Source organism: Chanodichthys erythropterus, chromosome 3, assembly GCF_024489055.1.
Source record: "Chanodichthys erythropterus isolate Z2021 chromosome 3, ASM2448905v1, whole genome shotgun sequence".
In the NCBI taxonomy this organism is placed as follows: domain Eukaryota; kingdom Metazoa; phylum Chordata; class Actinopteri; order Cypriniformes; family Xenocyprididae; genus Chanodichthys; species Chanodichthys erythropterus.
In genome coordinates, this window is record NC_090223.1 from 23,520,022 (window position 1) to 23,544,342 (window position 24,321).

Sequence of the window (24,321 nt, forward strand, 5' to 3'; positions counted from 1 at the left end):
ATCTCAACAGCAGTTGTTTAGGTGCCACAGGAGCATATGATTTGAAATCTGCCATGTTTGCTCATGGGTGCTCTGTTCTGCTTTTTTTAGTCAATTACCTGAGCCATAAAGCAATATGACTAACGCTGGGTTCCAGAGAAATACTTGAAATTTGCCTCATCTGACATAAAAATGTTTCAGTCATGCTACATTCCAGGAATCTTGGAACACTGAATCCTTCCACCACCAATAACCAATACACTCTCGTGGCAATTTGGGACATTTTTTGTTGTTGTTTTTTGTTCAAACTTACTTTTTACAATCTCACTTGTATGTTGCTGTAGGATCTGCTTAGGCCTCACTGAGTGTGAGGTTTAGGGATGGACCTTCATGTTTAGTTTCTTTCTTTCTTTTTTATTTTTAATGTATATTTTCATACGAATCAAATCGTACAAATTCATATAAAACTACTAACTCATAAAATCATATTCTCATTAGATCAGAATATTTCAAGTCTACTTTTAAGAGCCCTCCACAATAATAATAATAATACTGGTAAAACTTTTTAGATTTTTGGATTTTTATGTAGATTTCAACCATTTTATTTTGTACACAAACACAGGTAATTTTGAATGGTCATGAACCACTGGCTAAACCTTGACAGCCTTGATTTTGCGAGGTATATCAATCCTAAACTCACTCTATCCACCTTATTTTTAAGGTGTTTCCTGGGAATGTGTGAGACTTCCGATTTATTAGCCGCTATAGGAAAATAACGAGAAGAATATCAAAGTGTAAAACAGTTTGAGTTTGAGCGTTTCCCAAAAGCATCGTTAGCCAACTGACATCGCAAGTTCCGTCTTTACTAACATAGTTCAATGATTTGGTGCTTCCCGAAACCATAATTCAAACGAACATTCGCAAATGGTTGGAACGACAGCTCTCGTGCTGTGGTTAGAAGCATAGTTTCTTGTTTTTAAGACGTGGACTTAAATCATTATCTTGAGCAAAACAAACAAGATAATATATACAAATGTCATTTAGATATTTTAGTTTGTCAAGAGATTTTAAGCACCGTTTTTGAAGAGTGCGCATGAGCGTACATGCTCTGGTACATAAGAACAAGTCTATGATTGAATCTGGAAATGAAGCAAAAAAACTGAGAAAAAAAAAGAGAATTAGTCCTTTGATGCCATGTCCATAATTTAGCAAAAAAATATTTAAGGTGCAATATGTATGATTTCTGTCCGCTAGAGGTCTATTCAAAAGTCAGCATGGAATCTTGGGACATGTGGTCTTCACATTATAGCCGGTGGAAACAGTCGGGATAGATTCAGGAAGAAATCATGTTCATGGATGTGATTATTAATGTTACTGTAGTATGAAGCAGAGTAGGTCCGAGTGTTGTGGGAGCTGAACGAGGCCGCTGGAGCGATTGCACAACACGCCTCACGAGCAGCAGAACTTTTATTATGACACTTCCGCTTTTCCAGTCATGAGTATGAGGTAACACAGCTCTGTTTATCATATTTGATACATTTGAGTGTGTTGAAAATGATGTTATAACGTTACTCTGTGCATTCGCTCTGTGGCTGCTGTGAGACACTTATTTGAGACACACTGCAGTAAGATTGATTGATTTTAGAATATCATATTAATAAATGCTGGATGGCTTGTGTTGATAAATGGCATGCAATTAATTTTAAAACGTATTGTATGATGGAGAAAATGCGGTATTACTGTTACTAGAAATAAAGCTGCATCTGATTGTTACGTTTGCTGGTGTAGAGATGAGGCAGATACGGATTTCCACAATACATTCAATACTTTAATATAAACGAAGGCAGAGAACACCATACAAACACTAACACAAACAGAGAACGGACGAGGAGTGAAGGGAGTGAGTGCAATATATGGGGAGTGCTGACAATAGAGTCCAGGTGCAGGTGATGAGTGACGATGAGGAGCTGACGAGGGAAGTGAGTGCAGGTGTGGAGAACAGAAGGATCTTGGGAAATAGAGTCCAGGGGAACACGGGATCTGTAACAATTATGTTATGTTAGCTACTTGACAAAATAGTGTTTTTCTCTGAGTCATAGTAAAGCATGGTACTTGCAAAAAAATCTAGAAAGTTAGATTTAAACAATAAGACTAAACGTGTTGAGCTATATAACAATAATTTGTTTTCTGTCTATAAATATATCAAAACAGTTGTTCCCTTGTCTATTAAAACATGTAAATATTAAAGAGTCTTTGGTGTTTCCATGGTTTCTACAAAATAAAACCGGAAACCGAGGGTAACACAGGTATGACGCAATTGACAGGCGACTCCTCACACATCCTGGAGCCTTGGTTAAAATGATTTACAAATAGTTGGAAACATTTGAGATATTGTAAGTACTCAAGTGAACAAAATATTTAACACTGGCCTAGTGGTTTTTGGATATTTTACGGCAAAATCTTACATATTGCACCTTTAATTCGATCTCAAATGGATTAATTTAAAGAATTATTACTCCACCACCTGCGTGACAACATTCACCAATGTGGCTGAACGACAGGTTTCCGACAATACGGTTTCGGGAAACAGTCATGACTAGCTAGTTGATTTGTTCAATGATTCATTGTACTATGGTAGTGAAGCACACAGCAGATTTAAAAAGTACAAATCTGCCAAATAATTAGTTTGGACAGTGGTGTTAAAGTACCAAGTCTAATTTACATTTCTTGAGTGGATGGTGGAAAAGCCATGGAGAGTGATACTTGAACACTACTGCCACATCAATAAATCCATTGTGACATCTATTATAGGCAGCTAGGCAAAAGATACTAGGCAAAATGTTTCCGTCGGGACTGTATTTGCCAAGGTGCTCATGCAGGCACATAAGTAATACCAATTTTTCACCATCAAATCCATTACTGAAGGATTTCAAGTTTTATGCTACACTTTTGTTGTTGCTGGAGTTGTTGAACATTCTGTTTCGCTCAGAACCACATCAAATTTCAGAAGTAAAATGGGTTGTAAACAGCACTTTGTGTTGACTTCAAACTGATTACACCATTTGAAAATCCTTCCTCTCAGCGAACCAATCAAACGGTACGACAATCACCGGCAGTGCTGCTTACCCTAAGACATTTCAGAGAGGCATGAAACCATTCAGGCCGCCGGCATCAACGGTGAGCGATGTTCGACATTAATTTGTGTCACTCAACATCTCAAGGTCTCACTCAATCGAAAAGCCATAAATTAAGTCTTCGAAGGAGAATATTTGACAAATGAGTGAGCATTAGAGTGAAGAGCGACAATACTAGGAGTGTGAGATCAAGGGGTGAGCGTCAGACTGAGAAGTGATTTTATGCGATATGTGAGAGTGTTACATGGAGGCGTCAGAGTATTAGACTGAGTAAAAGTATGAGACACGCTGGAGAGTGTTTGAGAGAGCTGTTAGAGTACCAGACAGTGTTTGATGAAAGGAAGAAATCAGACTGTGAAAATGTGGATGAATGGAAGTATTAAGGGGATCAGAATGTGAGATCTTTTTCTCAGAAGTGTGTCTGTGTCTATATATGCATCCAAACAGACACACACACACACACACACACACACATGCACGCAGTCCCACAAGCATGCCTATGAGCAATTTATGATTATTAGCTTTGACATTTAAACACTGGAAGCTTTGGGGGAAAAAATCTAAATATAAAAATCATGTAACTCTACTCCATGCATTTTGAGGATACTTAGAAATATATAGTTATTTCAATTTTTTTTGCTTTGAATTTCAAAACTAATTTGTCACATTTTTCTAGGTGTCATATAAAGTGGCAGATCACATATTCTGTAAAAAAATTGAGGGAAAAAAACAAACAAACAAAACAAAAACAAGAAAAAAAATATCAAGAAGGAAACACTCATTTCCATTCATTAGTCTATAATCAAGTTTTGATTGTGTGAATTAATTCGAGTATGTGCTGATTTTTTTCTTTTTCTTTTTTTTTTCTAGTAATGGCATGTCAACACTCATTTTTGGAAAAGTTATTTCTGACAAAGTAAACAGTAAACAGTTATTTAAAAATGGTATATATATATGTGCTTCCCTAGTGAAAAAAATAGTATACTTAAGTACAATTAATTTGTATGTACTTTAGTATAATTAAATGTATTTGTGGCATGCTATAAATTGGTACACTTAAAAGTCTGCTAAATTGGAACTAATGCATTTTAGTTGTCCAAAAGCAGTGCTGAAATTCAACTAAAGTTGTATTAAATATACTAGTTTGTGCTAAAGTGGAACTATTCTAAGTATACTTAAGTACAATTTAAATATACTCTTGTATTTAGGTTTTGAAATGCAGAATTCACTCAGCATAAACATTAAATGTATTTTGGTGACATTGGAATTCAATTCAATTACACTGTAAGAGTGTTGAACATATATTAATATAACAAACTTTTAGTGATTTTAAAACACATTTCAATGGCATTCCAAGTAAACTTGAAGTGTGCTAATGGCATCATTATAGTGTGCTTCAAATAGGCTACAATAAAGTAATCTTTATAAATAATGGCACAGCTTAAGAATTTGTCTTTTACAGACACTGCCAACATACCAGTAACTTATATATCCAGTGAACATCAGTGAGACAATGTGAACATATGTATATTGAATGTAGGAACCAGTACGGGCAGGAATCAAACCCGGGTTGCTGTCACACAAGCGTACTTGCTTTATCTGTTGCGCCACCACACAGATATGGACCATGCAAAACTGGGGTTACTTTGTGTTCTCTCTATACTGTTATAAGTACAGCTATAAGCACTAATGAGAGCACAAATTATATGGATTAAAAGACTGCGAATCGCTGAGAAAAGTCTCAATATAGGTACAGTAAGTGGTGCGTGAAAATAAACAAGAAACAGCCTATATATAACACGAAAGTGGGTTAAACTTTAAGCTGTTAAAGAAATAAAACCAGCAGATGCAACATTAAATATCATCTGCAGAATGTTTTGCTTCCCTTTTACTTGACATGATCTGTCATTAAAGGATAGTTCACTTCTGAATTAAGTTTCCTGATAATTTACTCACCCCCATGTCATCCAAGTTGTTTATGTCTTTCTTTCTTCAGTCGTAAAGAAATTAAGGTTTTTGAGGAAAACATTCCAGGATTTTTCTCAATATAGTAGACTTCAATGGGGTTCAACGAGTTGAAGGTCCAAATTGCAGTTTTTCCTGTTTATTCAATTTAGTCCTGTGATGCAAAGCTGAATTTTCCAGTCTTCAGTGTCACATGATCCTTTAGAAATCATTCTAATATGCTGATTTGCCGCTCAAGAAGCATTTATTATTATTATCAATGTTGAAAACAGCTGTGTTGTTTAATATTTTTGTTGTAACATTATAAACAGGCATTTAAAGAGCTCTCAAAAAGTGAGGACCAGCCAAAATGTCCTCACTTTACTCTTTTGGTCCTCACTCCACTGGTCTAAAACTCAAACTGGCCCTCACAAATATATCTGTACAAGTACACACACACACACACACATTGGTTTTCCATGCTTTTCCAATGACATAATGTTTTTTTATACTGTACAAACTGTATATTCTATCCCCAAACCCTAAACCTATACCCATCACAGAACACCTAAACCTACTTGGGGTTTACCAGGAACACACACACACACAAAGTAGGTGAGAACAGCAGAAATGAGAAACAGAATTATGTGCTCTGTGTGAGTGTGTGTTATTTGTGGCACACTTTAATGGCAACACAAGGCGATCAATGAGCCCATAGAGGAACGAAGGCTTCCTTATTTCTCCAAATTGCCTGCGCTAGCAGCACAACCTTGATAACACTCAATTGATTATTAATGCATTATTAATCCAGAGCCAGGTCACAGAGACAGCTGGAGGCACTCATGCACACACACACGTACAACACATTGATGAAGCGGCTCTGTGCTTGGGGCCAAAACGTGTCCAATGGAACACTGAGTACATCACATCAATTCACAGCAGCAGAACCAGGCAAATTAAACACAGGAAATACAGCGGCCACCAAATACACCTGGACAAGCAAACGCTGCACGCTTCCCTGCTCTCTGGGCCTGGCACGGGCCCCGCAGAGCAGCAGATGGTGCGGTGGTGTCGGAGTGGAAGGGCACTAGCTGGACAGACCCCCGCTACATCCCCCCATTCCCAGACCTCAGGCCCATCACATCCACACCAGCTTTACTGCCACATGGGTCCCTACATCCACCACACTGGCCCATTTATAGAACCAGAGAAGACCAGTATGTACCAGTGAAACTTCAAATTTATCTATATGTAGTCAATAATGTTATTGCTTTAATAACTGGTTAACTTGACTCTAGAAATGTTGGGTTCAGCCTGCTTTTATTGGGTTATTTTTTAATATTTTGACCCAATTCTATAACTCAGCGGCTAGGTCGTTTTTACTTTCAATACAAATGATGAACCCCCTCACATACCTACCCAGCGCTGGGTCTGTGCAAGCCAATGTTGGGTAGTCTGTGCCAAACCGGGTAAAACTAAATACATTTGTCAGCGACAATTTTGTTTTCTGTTTTGAGAGAAAACTTGCTGAGGGGAAATTCCTGAATGAAATTAACGTATGTATTACACTGTATTCCTATCAAATTAATGCTGTACAAAGAGGAAAATATCTGTAGTCTCATATTTTGCCCTTTTTGTTTACTTGTAGTCGCAGCTAACGTCTACTTTGAACGCTAGCCTTCTACAAATGCTGCGCTGAATCTACACTCAAAATGAATGAAGAGTTGGCGCCACCATGGAAGTTTCACAGCCGCCAAACGAATGCGCGACCAGGACTGAAACATGACGCGACATCGCTGTCATATGCAACAAGTTGCCAAGTGCTACAATAGGATCGCTATTGAACTAGTGCGCTACCAGCACAGCTGTGGTCGCGCTATGCATTTGACGGTTTAAATTTAAATGCCTGACAGACGAGATGGCACAAGGTAAAGCTGTAGCCTAGTCGATGTAGCTTTTCAAAAATGAAAATATAAAATTGTCATTTAATGAAATGGAACAGCCTACTGATATCAGTTCCCTTTCGAAAGGGAACTCAACTCTGCATTCGAAAACGCAGAGTCTCGTTCCCTGTTCTCAGGGAACCATGGTTACATACATAACCTGAGACATTTTCATTCCACAGATTTCCATTGGCTGCTATCCTCCTGTCACATCCTAAAACGTTTCTAAATGTTTTTGAGTGTTTTATGATTGTAAAAGACTGACTTATCATTGAATAAAAAATATTGTACATTAACTGTTCCTGTCCTACAACAGAAATGTTTCTTTAAATTTAAATTTAAAATGAAAAAAAAAAAAACATTAATATCAAATTGACTGACCCAGCACTGTCAAAAAAAAACAACAACCCAGAAAATGGGTTAATGTATGAAAAAAAGAAGAAGAAAAAAAATCAGCATGTGTTCTGTCCAATATTTACCCAGCGCTGGGTTGTCAAATAACCTAGAAATAGTTGTTTTTAACCCAGCATTTTTTAGAGTGTGGTAAGAGTTAAGAGGTTTTTGTGTGGTTCAAAATGACCATTCAATGTGTGTGTGTGTGTGTGTGTGTGTGTGTGTGTGTGTTTGTTTTTGATTAGTGTGAAAGTTGTGTCACAAACTGAGGTCCACACCAAAGAAACATGTACGCTGTGCAATGATCTAAAGAGAAGTAGGTATTGTACCAACCCTGTTCAGAGGGGCTGATGTTGCTCAGGGCGATGGTGCAGGTAAAGAGGATCCAGAGAGAGAGAGCCATGCTGTGGTGGGGGGAGTGCGGTCAGCGGGCGTTTGAATTTGGGGCACTCCTTCCCTCACGCCCTCTCACTGATGGAAAACCTGGTGAGAGGAGAACCAGAGAGACAAATGAGAAAGAGAGATCAATACTAATAGCAGGACCTAAATTCTTACTGTCGGCCTTTCCCTTCCATGGCTCAATAAACAAAGCAGTAGTGGCCTGTAATTCTGTTCATTCTGTCAAAGTGAGATGCCCACTATTGCTCCAACCAGATCCACGTTTTCTGGCTCTGCACAGCCCATTTCATGTCGCACTTATTCAATATAATTGAGTGGAGCTCTAGGCGTTCACTTGGCACAGTTCAGGTGGAGTTAGACGTGCTAGAGCTGAAGGGCGGCCATTTTGTTCTTGCACTAACACATCAACATCTGTTCCTTGTTCAACACAAATATACTGTGTTGCTTTTTTGCCAATAATTTAGTAGTAACCAGGTAAACAAAAGCAAAACATGTCGTTCGAATATAAATTTGAAAGAATTGTCCAGAAACATGCAAACAATACAATACAAGCTCGATTTCAAGTGTAGCTACTTTTTAAAATGTGTCCAAATGCAATTCATTTACAGGCGTCAGAGTAACCCATCCCATCGAAGTTTGTCATAGTGGAGCATTCTTTGAAGAGAATCTGGTAAAATAGAAAAAACAGCAGGTTTCCTGTAATTCTGACCATTATGTCAAAACAAGGTGCCCACTGTTGCTCCAACCACATCCATATTTCCTGGTCCTGCATGGCCCATTTTATAACGCTCTTATAGGAGCTGAAAGGAGCTCTAGGTGTAATACTGGCGGCAGTCAGTTTGAATTAGATGACTAAAGCTGAATGGCGGCCATTTTGTTCTTTCGTTAACATGGCAAAAGCTGTTCCCTGTCCAACACAACTATTTTGTGCTGCTGTTTGCCAATAATTTAGCAGTAACCAAATAAACAAAACAAAACAAAACATATGCTGTTATGTGAACTCAAATGAATTGTTCTGACTGAAGCCAAAAACATGCAAAATAGCTCATGCATTCTCTATTTTTTATTTCAAAATGTTGTTGTTACATTCCAAAATGTGTCAATTTTCTCTTTTAGAATGACTATTGTAATGGTGGAGCAATCATTTGAAGAGAATCTGAGTTAAACAGAAAAGCAGAAGGTGCCCTGTTGTTGCTCATTTTATATCACCCCTGTTGAAAAAAACAGCATATGCTAGTTATGTTTTGAAGCATGGCAGCTGGTTTGAGCTGGTTTAAACTGGTTTATGGTGGTCCTTAGCAGGTCATGAACTGGTTTAAGCTGGTCAAGTGCTAGTCCTAAGCAACTAGCTCCAGCTTATAACCAGCTCATGACCAACTAAGGACTAGCATAAACCAGCTCAAACCAGCTGCCATGCTTCAAAACATACAAACTCTATACGATTACTTGAAAACAAACACTTCTAACTAGGAAAGATCAATTTGACATGTTGTTATATTAAAAACTCAAGCCAGGTGCCCACTGTTTCTCCGACCAGATACATGTTTTCTGGCTCTACATGGCCCATTTCACATCATACTTAGTCAAAATAATTGAGAGGAGCTCTCGGCACACACTTGACGGCGGTCAGGTATAGTTAGACGGGTAGAGCTGAACGGCGGCCATTTTGTTCTGCACTAACACGGCAACAGCTGTTCCCTGGCAAACACTTCAGTTCCAGTCATTCCAGAGCTTGATTGGACGTGACGTGCTACATATGCATGGATGTGAACGTACGGCCCACCGCAGGACATGCACCATGCAAACACCAAGAGTGGCCATTCTCTGCACATTTAGACAAGAGAGAAATGCAAAGGTATAAAGAGGCTCAGGAAGTAATAGCGAGAGAGAGAGAGAGAGAGAGAGAGAGAGAGAGTGGACAGTTTCGAGTCAGTACTGCCAGAGGGCTCACACATCTCATTTGCCTAATGAAATAAATCACAGTCTGGAAGTTTCTTTCATTTGTTCTTGGAGGCTGCTCTTCCTTCAGGGCTGAAAGGAAAAAACGACAGAAATGCATTGAATTATTAGAGCTAATGCTGCCCCTGCTGTGCGTTCAGAAAGAACAGACAGAGCGTACTGCGTGTTTATTGGGAGGAGAACCAGTGTGTGCGCGCCTGTGTGTCTCTTCAAGGGGATGTGCTTTGATCCTCGTAACCCAGTGCCCAGTCTTTTCATTGATCTTCCCTATTCATAGATGTGAAAAATACATATGCTAATAATAATAATAAAAAAATAATAATAATAATAAATAAAAATAAAAACAGGGATGTCCACAGACATTGGTACTCCAAACACTATAATCACTTCCCATTGGCAAAATGATTTTAATACTAAGCTAAGTATATTTAGTATCGCCCTAAACGTAACCCTCACAGAAAACTTTGTGTTTTTGGCCAGTTTTGGCCCATAATGTAGGCCAAGTATGCATACACTAATGTAGCACATTCTAAACCAAGGTTGAGCCAAGTTTGAAAGATATAACTTTCATGATCGGACAAACTTTAAAGTAAAATAGAATATTTGGTGGGAAATAATGTGATGTGGCACCTGATTTTATTCAGTAGAGTTTCACTGGGTCATTGAAAGTAGATAAACAATATATTTTTGTTAATTACTATCCTGCACGGCCTTGGTTACATCAGAAAAGAAAATCCATGTAGATACAGAAAAAGCTGTTATAGTTAAAAAAAAAAAAGAAAAAAAGAAAAAAAGATTGCTCTGATGAATCGTTCATAATTAGACCAAGGACATTTGATTTTTGAATGCTCACCAAGACTGCATTTATTTGATTAAAAATACAGTAAAAACAGTAATATTGTATAATACTATTGTATTTCAATTTAAAAGAACTGTTTTCTATTTGACTATATTTTAAAATGTAATTTATTTCTGAAGCAAAGCTGAATTTTCAGCATCATTACTCCAGTCTTCAGTGTCACATGATCCTTCAGAAATTACTCTAATATGCTACTTTGATGCTCAAAAAAACATTTATTATTATTATCAATGCTGAAAACAGTTATGCTGCTTCATATTTTTGTGGAAACCGAGATACATTTCTTTCACGATTCTTTGACGAATAGAAAGTTCAAAAGAAGAGCATTTATTTAAAACAGAAATATTTTGTAACATTATGTGCCCTATCATAAACTTTGCGCAATGTGGCGCCAGGCCTGATACACGTGCTTTTTGCTAGTTTCAGCCTGACGCAAGTTATCATTTTCATGTCCTGCGCTACGTTGTTTAAATAGCAAATGCATTTGCGCCTATTTGTGCGCCCATGTAGTCTGACGTGGTCATACTCAATTCTAGTTCGAATATGAGTCTGATACTGCTCCATTGGGCTTTGATTATGGGGGCGTATTTCAACCGATCCAGGAAAGACCTCAACTGGATAGACCTACAACCAATCAGAGCTACAGAGTAAGTGATGTATGTTGAGCGACGCATAGTTGTCAACAGAACTCAACTGCACACATGCTGGTACTAGTAGAAGATGAGCGTAAACAATCTTTGCTGGTGTTGTAAAAAGAATAAGTATACACGGAGTACTTGCCAATTAATGCGCTGTCGATATCTTCTATAACGGACGTGATGGCGGAATCTACACATCTCAGTTCTTCAACAACAGTCATCATTGTTGTAAACTAATTCAACCTAATCGCTCTTTGATGAGGTGGCTGATTACGTTTCTGGTGATAATCTGTCAATCATCGCCCTGACAAATGTGATTGGTCCAAACAGTTTCTGTTCGGGCATAATTACTCCTCTACGGATCGAGTCCAGACCGAACTCCCCGACCTCAAAATGTTGTGGGCGGGGCTAAGTTCGGATGGCATCCAGGTTAGCGTCCATGGGCATGCTGGTCTGAAAACAGCTATTTTGAGGTAACTGAAATAGACTGCCCCGTTGACCAACTGAAACCTGGTCTAAAGTCAATGGCGCAATATTTGTTTTGTTATTTAAAGAGTGCGTTAGTAATATACACCTATATTGGGGTGCATAACAGGCGTACACTCTGCTTATTACACACACAGGGATGTGCAATAGTACACAAACATGCCAAATATTAAAAATAAAAGGATTACAAATGTAAAAGATTATTATTGTGTGCATAAAGATAAAAATGCTTTGGTGGAATACAGCTTTTCCCATAGATGGTCTGCTGGTGCGCGAGGTTAAAGTACATGGACGGACCATCTACGGGAAAAGCCGGATTCCACCAAAGCATTTTTCCGCATCTGTTTCCTCGCTAAAGAAGCGTTCAGTTTTTCCTCTTGCAAATTCACCATGTAAATAGCGAATCGGCCATGGCACGGGCCCAACTGGCTTTTAAATTATGTTTTATTAACGTAGTTCGGGAGGAACAAGTCAAATAAGCTACACAATCATTATGTCATCTCATTACGTCATCTCAACCAGCTGTCAACAATCTGTAATCAAGATATCTACCCAATCGGAATAAGTTCAGGCCTATATATAATCATAGTCAAACTCACCAAGGATCCTCGACAGTTTCCAGAATCCCTCCACCACCCCGTCTCCTCACACTCTCTGGGTACTCTGTGTTCAGGCTGATTACCGAGCTCGGCGCCCTCTCCCCGGACAGCACACCAAATACGTTTACCATACCAATTAATTTACCTGACTTATTTGTAAGTGTGAACTCATGAAAGGGAATGGGGATTAGATTGGTTTATTGCACATTACGCCCAAAACACACCCATTACTCATTAAGAGAATAAGGACAACCATGCGCGCCAACCATTTTTCCCATCCTTAAACTAGCAAAAGTGGATTCGGACACACCCTAAGTGCACTTGTGCCGTGCGCTTTAGATTAAATTGTTAAAATAGGGCCCTATAAGTGTCTTTACTGTTTCATCTAAATAATAATTTTTAAAAAATCGTACTGGCCCCACAACAGTGTAGATCTAACCTGTGAACAATGATTTGCTAATTGCTAATGCTATTCAAGTAGGTGGTATGAGGGAGAGGGACAATCTCATTCTAGAGCTTTTGATTGGACAAAAAAAAGTATAAGATGAATCATCAAGATGACTTTAGAGGTTCTTTAAAGATCATCAATTTTGATTTCATGTTTTAGCAGCCCCGTCGAACATCAAGCTTGGCAGCCGTTCGCACATCCTTTGATTCGCCCCAGCTCCCATCCATTTCGTTCTCTCTTCCTACTCTCTCCTTCGTTATTCCAGCCATCACTCCATCCTCCCTCTCTCCTCCCCATGACCTTCTCTGATATTTACCCTCCTCTCCTGTGGCACAGCAAAAACCCACAGCCACCGGCACAAGAGAAGAGAGTGACCAATAAAATCGGCCATACCAGAAAAACAGCCCACTTGCATGCGGGCAAGTCAAAGCATCAAAGTCCGGGAGGTAAAAAAGGGAAAACAAACATGGACGTATGCACAGAGCATTTCCTCCTGCTGTCTGCATGTTACTAATGGTCAAAAAATGCTCCCCTCCTGGGAGGCTCCACCGTCTCTATTTTTTCCCTTCGCTTTTGTAGCTGTTAATAAGAAAAAAATTGTCTTTCAACCTCTCTCTTTTGATCTTGCCTCTGTCTGCACTCGGCACAATGGCTCTCCCGCGGTCCCAGCTGCTAAAGGATGGATGGGAGAGAGACAGAAAGGTAGAGAGCAAAAGAAAGAGGTACAGCAGGCGGTCTTGGGAGGCTGTGCTGGTTGAGAGGGGAGCAGTGCAGCGTGGGTATTCACTATGAGCTTGCCTTAGGGCACTGACTGACCTTTTGCTCTGATCTGATCCTCCATTACCATCAGTGTTGCTGTTCCAGTCAAGAGGATGGTAATATTTCTCCCGGCACAGAGAGATTGGAGGATAGGCTCTATCCAAATGATCCCATAGGAAAAAAAGAATCACTTATGTAATCTGTTTAATATCTCGATTTTTTCATCTATCTCGACGTAATATGGAGAGCGAGTGAAGGTTTCTTCTCAAAGTTGCGATGAAACGGAAGCAGCGACAAGTCTTTTCTTACATATTGTGACATGCATTCAAATTAAACAAATTATTGAAAAAGACAAAAATGTATGTTGGGGACTTGGTTCAACCCACCGGTTGTTGATTGGATGGAGGCAGATTTAAATGTGAGCTTGTAGTTGATTAAAAGAAAGGGGCTGAGTTTGAACAGAACGAAATGATTGGAGAACTCTGGTAAACATCACTAGAGAGACATTTGTAATTTTAAAGGAAGACTGAGTTAAAAGGTTAGTTCACCCAAAAAAACAAAACAAAAAAACTTTATTTAACAATATCTAGTGATGGGCAACTTCAAGGCTTTACGAATCTTTTGTTTCGAATCACTGGTTCGGAGCGTGTATCAAACTGCCAAAGTCGCGCCCCCCAGTGGTGAAACATTGAAATTTCGAAACACTTATGATGTAACAAAGCCTTGTTTACTGAAATCACATGACTTTGGCAGTTTGATAAACGCTCTGAACCACTAATTCAAAAACAAAAGATTCGTAAAGCTTCGAAGCTTCAGGAAGCAGCGTTTTGAAATCACCAATAACTAGATATTGTTGGATAAATCATTATTTTATATTCTCGTCGCTTCATAACATTAACGTTAAACCACTGTAGTCACATGAACTGTTTTAAATTTATCGTTAGTAGCTTTCTGGGCATTTGAAAGTGTTAATTATCTTGCTGTCAATGGAGGCCTCACTGAGCCATTGGATTTTATCAAAAAATATCTTAATTTGTGTTCTGGAGATGAACGAAAGTCTTACTGGTGTAGGACAACATGAGGGTGAGGAATAAATGACAGGATTTTCATTTTTGGGTGAACTAACCCTTTAAGATATTTTAAGCAAAATTTATGACCTCAAAAAATATTGAAATGAAACATGCATGATGACTTGTTCAGAATAAGATCAATAACATGTATTTAGAAAGTAGATGATTTTATATTTCATGCTGTCTTCTCAGATTTGCCTCCTCTCATTTTTATTTACAATAAAAGTCACAGAAGCTTTTCTTTTCTTGTCCTAATTTTGTACTAATTTATTCAAAAAATACATTTAAAATGCAATTCACACATACAGTGACTTATAAAATGTAACAGTATTTATGAATTATTAATAATAATAGTAAAAAAAAAAACATATTTAAAAACCTTTTAAAAATAATGATTAAAATGTATAAAAGATAGTTCAGGACCCGTTTTATGCTCCTCAAGACATCTAAGCTACAACAGAACGACCTCTTCGCTAGATAAAGGAAAAAAGAAACTAAGAGAAGAAGATGCATGAATGATGTGCATTTGAACATCTATTTATCTGGAGACAGCCTTGATCCAAGGCAAATAACCTAATTATCCAGTTACATTAGATCATTACTATAATCACCACGATCATTATTATCTATTTGCTTAGCAGACACACTCATCTAGCCCGACGCACCATACATCTATTTTACACATGCCGCAGGTTACTCAGAACCACTCACTGCTTCGTTCGATAATGTATGTTCATTTATTTTGAAGCAAGAGGCAATTGCCCACTGCACAACAAGCTCTCGTCTGACAAAAATAAAGCTGGGAATTATGCCTGATAAGATCAACAAGATTTTCATTGCAAAACCAGATGGTGAAAAACAACATGGAAAATACAATATTAAAAATTAAGGGGATTGTATGGCTTTTGCACAAGTCTAACTGGAAAATATGAGACAAATTTGCTAAGCAGTAGCATTATTGAAGCTATGCTATCCATTTTATTTTTAAATGCAAAAGTAAGCAATTTCCTGTTAATGTGCAGTCCTTCATTAAGGCCCCAGTATACTTCAAACAAAGTTCTTTTTCGTTCTTCGTTTAGGGGTAAAACGAAGTTCGAAATGCGTGACCAGCGAGATACTGTAAACGAACACCGCCCACACCGCTGAGAGCGACGGTTAGTTGAATATGTAAATATGTGCCGTGCACTTTCTTCTCAGTAACAAAATAAACACAACAAAAATTAGAAAACAGTATGTTTTCACCCACGGAGATACTACCTCAATGAATTCAACACACGAAATGACTCAAAGACACATCCCATGTGAGTGAAGGCGGAGCCTCAGCGCACACCTCCTATTACGTTATCGTCACAGACCAATGGTAGTACAAAGGTGTTTTGCAGCTGAAGTGAACTTTTCCTGAAAGTTCGCTTTGGCAAGCCGTTTAGAACTTCCAAAAAGAACACAAAGCAAACTTTTTTTTGGCCTGATTTTGTTGAAGTCACATGAGTTCGTTCTTTTATTTCGTTTGAAGTATACCGGAGCCTTTAGCGGCTACAGGTAAGTAACTGAAGAATTAAAAAATATGGTAAACGGTAAAACTATTTACGCAGCAAACCCCAGTATGTTTATTAAAATAATATGATAACAACAACTGCTTTGCAACATCATAACCGCATAACGGACTAATATAACTGAAAGTGGCTGACAATGCTAGCCATGTGTTTAAAATAAGCTCTTACATTAATAAAAGGTGGATATTTCAGCGCAAAAATCTGCGACAGGCCAAAGTAAATTAGGTCATTGTTATTATTTTTGGCTTAAACACTGATTCTCTGTAACCTCACACTCCTAGCCTATTATCATAATTTATGTAGCGCAGTGATTCGGGCGCTAACGTAAACAGCGTGCTCAAATAAACGGCGCTAAATTCTTTAGCAATGAATTCTTAGTGAATTTCCTTCATCTATTGTTTTTGTTGTTGTTTGTTTGCTTTTGAGTAATGTTGTGGTTCTCTGTTTGCGGTTATCAGCGGCTACATTAGCGTTACGTAAACTTAGCTAATGCTTATCTCGTAAGTGGCCGTCAGGCATTTTGTGGTTATTTAGCTTTCAAGCAAGCACAATGCAAGAATAATGACAGCAGCTTCATCTCTTAGAGAGCAGAGAGAGCCGGATCATTCACTCGGACCGGTAAGGAACGCTAAATTAAATTCCTACAATTAGTCGTCCGAGCCGTTTGCGCATGGCTGGGAACTGAGCTTCCAGAGATGTAATTCATTTATTAGCCTCTTGACCTCTTTAAAGTAATCGCCTCTCAAATGGAGATAATCGGCACATTCTTCCTTTTTAAAATCCTGAGACATGCCGTGAAATATCATTACCGTTGTCTCCAGCACACCTCCGTCTCCATATCGTTCTATGCCCTTTACCATCAAACTCCTGTTTTACCAGACAAAATTATGACAGTCACCGGTAAATTCAATTTAATGAGATGCAAATTTGGTAAAAGGACAATTTGGGCCGCTCAGGTTGATGTCGTTATGCATGTCAAAAATCCCTCATTAGCAGACGCCTATGAATCGGATTACTGAATAATGAGGGTGTGTTAGCCTCAATCTTTCCACCGAATTTGACAGAGGGCTTTATCTGTGTCCAATGTATTCATCCTGTCTAATGCGCAAGGTGATTCAGTTAAAGCTCAGCAGACTGGTATGGTGGACTGGTGTGTTGCCCCGAATTAGCTCCTGATCTCCATAATTGATCTATAAATCTACTCTGACACTGTGGTTTGTCGTACTGCCATTTACATCAAGAGTAATAAAGCGTGTCCTCCATGCTGCATCTTACAGTCGCCGCCTATGAATGTGTCCTCACACGGCAGGCTCACGTGCTCCCTTAATAGTAATAATACTCCCTGTTTCTTACACTGAGCCTGACACAAAGCTTCTGGAAACGTATTACTCTAATTCTCCCATAAGCGAGCATCGCGGTCCTCTGCTCTGTTTTGGAGGTGCAATTTACATTGGCACTCCAGCCGACAGTCTCTCATTTGTCACTAAGCTTTCCTTTATGGAGTGGGGCTCAATAATTCCTCTGCATAATCCACAATAAATTGCACTTCTGAAAGCCTCAGACCCTACCCTGGGGAACAGCAAAGGGTTTAACGAAGGGGTCAGCAACCTTTGGTGCACGTGCCAATGGGGGATAATGATGGACGGAGGGATAATCATTGGTACGTGAGCTGAGAGAGAGCGAGAGAGATTAATATTACATGTTGTTATTGTGCATTTTGTTGTGCGAGTCAATCGCATCTACCTCTTAACTGTTGCACAAAGTCACATTGCCTGTTTACTTAGTTATGAGGTGTATGGGAAGAGAAACACTCAAAAGTGTGGCAAAACTGATTTTCCGTGAGCTGGGTGCTGCAGTGTTTCTCATGCAAGTGATGGCAAAGCAGATCAGAACAATAACACCAAACTTTGGACAAAACAATAACCAATAAGTCTTGATATTTGGAAGCTGATAACCGATATATTGGCCAATAAATCTAAACCTTGATATATGATTCGTGAGCCTTATTACAAAAACTTCAGATTGAATCAAACATATACAGCGAATACAGAGAAAACAAAGAAACTGCAAAAAAAAAAAAAAAAAAAAAAAATATATATATATATATATATATATATATATATATATATATATATATATATATATATATATATATATATATATATATTTTTTTTTTTTTTTTTTTTCAAAGAACTTTTCCCAAAACCATTTACCAAAATGTAGCCTGCTCTGAACCCTTAAAGTGATAGTTCACCCAAAAATAAAAACTACCCCATGATTTACTCACCCTCCTAGGTGTATATGACTATCTTCTTTCAGATGAACACAATCGGAGTTATATTAAATAATGTCCTGGCTCTTCCAAGCTTTATAATGGCAGTAAATAGAGTAGAGATTTTGAAGCCCCAAAAATTGCAACCATCCATCATAAAAGACATCCACACGGCTCCGAGGGGTCTTCTGAAACAAAGTGATGCATTTGTGTAAGAAAAAAATCCATATTTAAAACTTTAAAAACTAAAATAACCATCTTCCGACAGGCGATTTACGGCGTAAGAGTGACGCATGACGTATTGACGAAGGTGGAAGCTCAGAGGATAGAGCAAAACAAAACACCGGTCACGAATGAGAAGTCTAAAATGATCAATGAGAATTTCAATATAAGAGAAGAAGAGCTTGAGTTTGTTGCACAGCCCTATTTGTTTGAACAGCGAGAGGCGTCAAAGCTCAAGCTACTCCTACATCGGGTCAGGGGTTACTCTTTTGGCGAAAGTCGACGTGCTTACAACTTAAATTTTTAAAGTTTTAAATACGGATATTTTTCTTACACAAAAGCATCGCTTTGCTTCAGAAGGCCTTTATTTATCCTCCGGAGCCTTGTGGTTATCTTTTATGATGGATGGTTGCACTTTTTGGGGCTTCAAAATCTCATCCTCTCTTTACTACCATTATAAAGCTTGGAAGAGCCAGGACATTATTTAATATAACTCAGATTGTGTTCGTCTGAAAGAAGATAGTCATATACACCTAGGATGGCTTGAGAGTGAGTAAATCATGGAGTAATTTTCATTTTTGGGTGAACTATCTCTTTAACTTTTAACATTATCTTCCATTCCTAAAGCCAACCTAAACATATAAAACATCAATTGCCTGACAAAAAATGCTTAAACAATGATTCAGTGGACAACATTACTTACATAAAGAAACAAAATGCATGTGCCATGGATATACGGCAGCAATGTTTAAGTAAAACAGACATTAATTTAAAAAACGTGTATATAGGACAAAACCTTGTGATTGCCAATAAAAAAATGGCAAAAAGAGATCAACAATGTTTACCTCAAGTAAAATTTGAAATCACATATGATTTACTATGTGAAAATCTTGAATATTCACAATACATTTATGATGATTTTGTGGTGACATAAAATTAAGCAACACTTTTTATACTTCAAAATTATTTGCAAATTTCTAAACATTTGAAGCACTGCAAGTATATAATTTATGATTATGATGACATGCAGTAGTTGTTATAATGGTATGTGAATGTTGTTCCACTTGTCCTCATTATTCTTAACATGACTTTTATGAAATTTGCTGTTATAAAATATATGAATAATAAGAAAAGCAACCATCAGTTTAATGTAAGTCACCTTACTTCTATCCACAAGAAGAACTGAATAGACTTTAATTTGCACAATATAAAACGATGAATGCACATATATTCATATGTCCTGTTGAGAAAGTGGAACATCGTCCAAAATGTTTGCATTTAGCTTTATAGTCTACATGCTCCTATCTTTCAAGAAAAATGGAAAATTTACATAATTTATAAAGAGTTATACAAAAACACACATATGTCTTGAAGACTACATTGTCAGAATTAAAAGAATCACCATTTTGCCTGCAAACCAACCCACAAAGGAATAAAAAAAATTGAACATTTACATTATTTACCATAGCTAAAGTCTATTTCCTTTACACTTATGAGGTACTTAATGTGCAATACAACCTGCTGAAAAAGAACTGCTCAGTTTTGCCAGATTTAATTAAAAAAGAAAGAAAATGCAGTTCTCAAATAACACTTTTTATTGGATTTTTTTATATGAAATAATTATAATCAGTTTAAATTATAAATACAGAGTCTGAATCAACATGGTAAATGATTAAGGTCTGAAATGTAAATCTTAAATCTAAATTGACACGTAAAACCATTAAACATTTCTATTATTTATTATTTTCTCTTGCATTTCTTTATGCCTACTTACAGTTTGTGCCAAAAGCAATTATAATTTTATTTCTATGACCATTTTCCACTTAGAATTAATCCTGACTTGCCAGGTCAAGGTTTGAAACACTGGTTAAGAGCTACTAACAAGTAAATGTGGGCAGTTGAGTGTTTAGTTTCTTATTTCAGAACGAGCCACTTCTGCAGTTTGGCATCAATAAATTAAACCAATAGACTGGGGAGAAAGATTTGAGTTGGTAAAGTTACAACAATCTTTTACAAGATCAAGGAAAATGTTGGAAAAACTTATGTCTTATGATAGGACTGCTTTAAAATCCTCCATGCATGCATCCACAGAGGATACAAAGCATTGTGTGAATTTACAGTGTTATGAGCTTTTCCACAAAAACACACTGAACATTTAAAGTGTTTCTTTGCGCCCCACGTGCACATCTGTCAGTGACATAAACAAGCCAGGAGGTTTACTCTTAAACAGCTTAATTGCTTCACTCTTTGTCACCATTTAGCAAATGAATCTGACAGCTACCTAGCCTAACAGTTACAGGTAAGAGCTAGCTTTAAAGTTAAGTTTACTAAAGATTACTAGCGTTACAAACTAAAGATTCGACATCTCAAAATCTTAAAATTAGATGTTGGTGACTTTTAGTTTTCGTAAGCATTGTGTTCATACAGTATTCTAGTGTAGTTCTAAAAATCAAACTAACATTTTATTTGAAGTTTTCCAGGACAACGTACCAAAAATACCAATGACTTACATTGTAATGACATTGGTTTAACCCAATGTTTGTCTACTCCAACTACTACCAACTGCCTCTAGCTAGCATTAGCATGTATCTATAGCAGAGACCTTCAATAGAGGGTACGCAGGTGACGTCACTGTCGACCGTTATGACTCCGGTCACGCCCACTGAGTGGCAAAAGACTGAGCGGCAGCATTGATTTTCAGCGTGAATGACACGAAAAACACACAAAACACATTCAAAACGGGAAAGAGCTTTGTGATTGACTGTACAAATCTGAGGTATATTGATACAAATTCTGAGGTATATATTTACAGAGTGTCGAAAGCTACAGAAAAAAGAAGCAATGGATTGCTGCAATTCACAGAAACAGCTGAACTCCAGGCAGAGAAACATATTTTGCAGTTATCATTTTGTGTCTAAATGTTGGACTTTGAGGTAAAATCATACCATATATACACATATGCAATAAACAATATATATATTGTATTGTTATATATTGTGTTGACAACTCATCAATTAAATATTTACCATCTTATATTCTGCATAATTGGGTGTTTTTAAATAAACACTGACAAAAACTATACAAGTTTTAGGGCTGGACGATATGACAAAATATATAACACTGATATAGGCCTAAGTAATCACTCAGATTTAGACCTACCTATATTGAAGTTATATAAAGAGTTCACAGGCCGATTTGCTTTATGTATTTCCCCGGCGTCAAATCAGGCACATATAAATGTCAGGAAACACGATTCCAGGCTGCATGTCAATATCCATGCATTAGGTTTCTTTGACATGTCCTAAGGAACACTTTCGACCCCAACCTTTAGTGTAACCCTTTTTTTTTTCTCGCGTTTTCTTCTATTAAATCCAGTCATGCAGCAGGTTCTTTTGCCACTCAGTCCAGCTGAGGGAACGTGTTCCGGCGGGAAAGTGACATCTATGCGTACCCTCTATATGCACCGTCTCCACTTCCTATTTCAATAGGAAATACATCAAGAAATCTGCACTCAATCTGGAAACAACATTTATTTCCAGCATGCTTCATTTTACATTCAGCCCTTGTTTTCTTATTCTTTGATTCTCGTATCATCTCAGATGACAGCAAAACTTGAATCCACAACACTAATACAACATCACACAACCAGCTCAAGCAAACTGCACATCATACATTCTTCCACACAGCTAACAAATCTGAATCTTCACACAAACAAAATTACGAATCACTTCCGTCTTACAAACATTAATCCATTTTCGTATGTCTCACTCGCTATGCTAACTTCGCTAACTGTGTAGCTCGTACTGACATGAGGGTGTGCTGGCCAGCTAAGATGAGCACTGCTTTATTCTCAGTGCCAGTAATTCTACCGCATCCTTCATTTCGGGGTGCTGACTGTGTTAAGCACCGTGTGCGGCTACAGTAGCGGCGCTAGTTTCCGCCATCATAATGACACCATTGTGCGAGCGGTGGGCAAATGGAACATGAGAGTGGTTGTAATGGGCCATGTATCAGGCAGAATGTGTTTGATTACTGGCTCTGAGAGAGAGGCGCAGCCGAGAGCGAACACGAGCTCATCTCAAACCGTGCAGAACAGAAAGAAGCAAAAGAAAGGCATTAGAAAAAGCAGGGAGAAGGAACAGGGATACAAAAAAAGAACAGTGTGTGGTCACACTTTAGATTAGGGTACACATTCACTATTAACTAGGAGTTTTTCCTCAATGCTAAGTAAGAAAGAAGTTGTTGTAGTGGTTATATTTAGGTATAGGGTAGGGTTAAGAGATCTAGAGTACGGCCATGCAGGATAAGGCATTAATATGGCTTTATAAATGGGCAATTCCACGCAAAGGTCATCTTTACCATGAAAAAAAAAAGTTTTAACCAAAAGAACAAAACCCTTTTTAAATTGTCCATTTAGGTCTGTAATATACTGTATTAATGTGCTCTAACAGAAATTTTAAGAAAATTGCCTTGTTTATCCACAATATATGTGGTAAGCAACAATGCTTAAATTAAATTTTCAACCAACCATATTTCATGCTTTCAAAAAAGGGATCAAAGACCCCATTTTTTAAACTTTATTTTAGCAGTAAGCATTGTGTAGAAAGATGGATACATGCCTGAGAAATAAATACACTCATTTAGTCATAACAGCACTGCCTGATGAATTTATAAGAGCTAGAATAAAGAGGTCAGGACGCTTCAGTGCTCTGTCACGTCCGTAACGTTTTAAAGATTAAGTTTATGTCATATAACAATTATAAATGCAAATAACTTGAAACTTTATATGCAAAGCTAAATTATGTTTATGCTTATTAGGATCAACAATTCATTTCACTACGTTGCTCTGAACAACCATAATAAGCGTTACGGATGTGACCGTTACGGACGCTTCATATTAAATCCTATGAGTTTGCTTCTTTATATTGCTATCATCTGTTTCAGGCTTACCATATCAGAACATATCCAATAATCGCAATACTCTTTGTGCTTTGTTAGTTTTAATATGAAAAAGGTTTAACTTTCAAATTCAGTCGATTTTATAACAAAATTTAAACAATAGATGTCGCTCTTTAATAGCCTACGGCGCGTGACAGATTAGCTACTGCAGCGCCTGTAAGCGGCGGATCAGGTGCACATGAACCGATCTTCTCTTCCTATTGCCAGAGAACGAAATATGAACATCAAAAGGTAGGCCTATATGATACAGTACAACTTATAGAAGAGCATTGTGTCTCATAGGACACTTCCCTCGGGAATTGGGATGTCGCGTTACCGGTTGGTTAAAAATGAATAGCCTAGCCTATATTGATCACAATCTGCGCGATCAAGCTGACAAAATGAAAATAATAAGATTGCAATAATTTTGACTTGAAATAAAGTTTGATCATTTTGACTCAAGACTCCGCTTTAAACTCTGAAAACTAGACGAAAAAAACCGTGTGGTCATTCATACACAAAACATAAAATTGACATGATTGCGATTGGCAATAGTGTCAATCGGTTCACCTGCCTGTGGGGAAAACATGCGATTTTTAAACTGCTTTATGATAAACATTAATATTTGTCAATGTATTTTAGCAAGCAGTTCTGTAAGAAGGAAAATCATGGTCTCTAAATTGATTCTTGAACAACGCACATGCTTGTCAACATGAGAAATAGGTC

The 24,321-nt window shown here is 37.7% G+C and overlaps 1 protein-coding gene across 3 annotated transcripts in view; it reads right to left on the reverse strand.

Annotated features, from left to right (window-relative positions):
• Nucleotides 1–24,321, reverse strand: part of adgrl1a (adhesion G protein-coupled receptor L1a) — a 197,876-nt gene that overhangs the window by 102,238 nt on the left and 71,317 nt on the right. For all 3 annotated transcript variants that reach the window (XM_067381431.1, XM_067381428.1, XM_067381427.1), the window contains exon 2: nucleotides 7,727–7,876. In XM_067381431.1, the coding sequence (XP_067237532.1) occupies nucleotides 7,727–7,796 (70 nt within the window). In that variant the 5' untranslated portion in view covers nucleotides 7,797–7,876. The remainder of the gene's footprint in view (nucleotides 1–7,726; nucleotides 7,877–24,321) is intronic.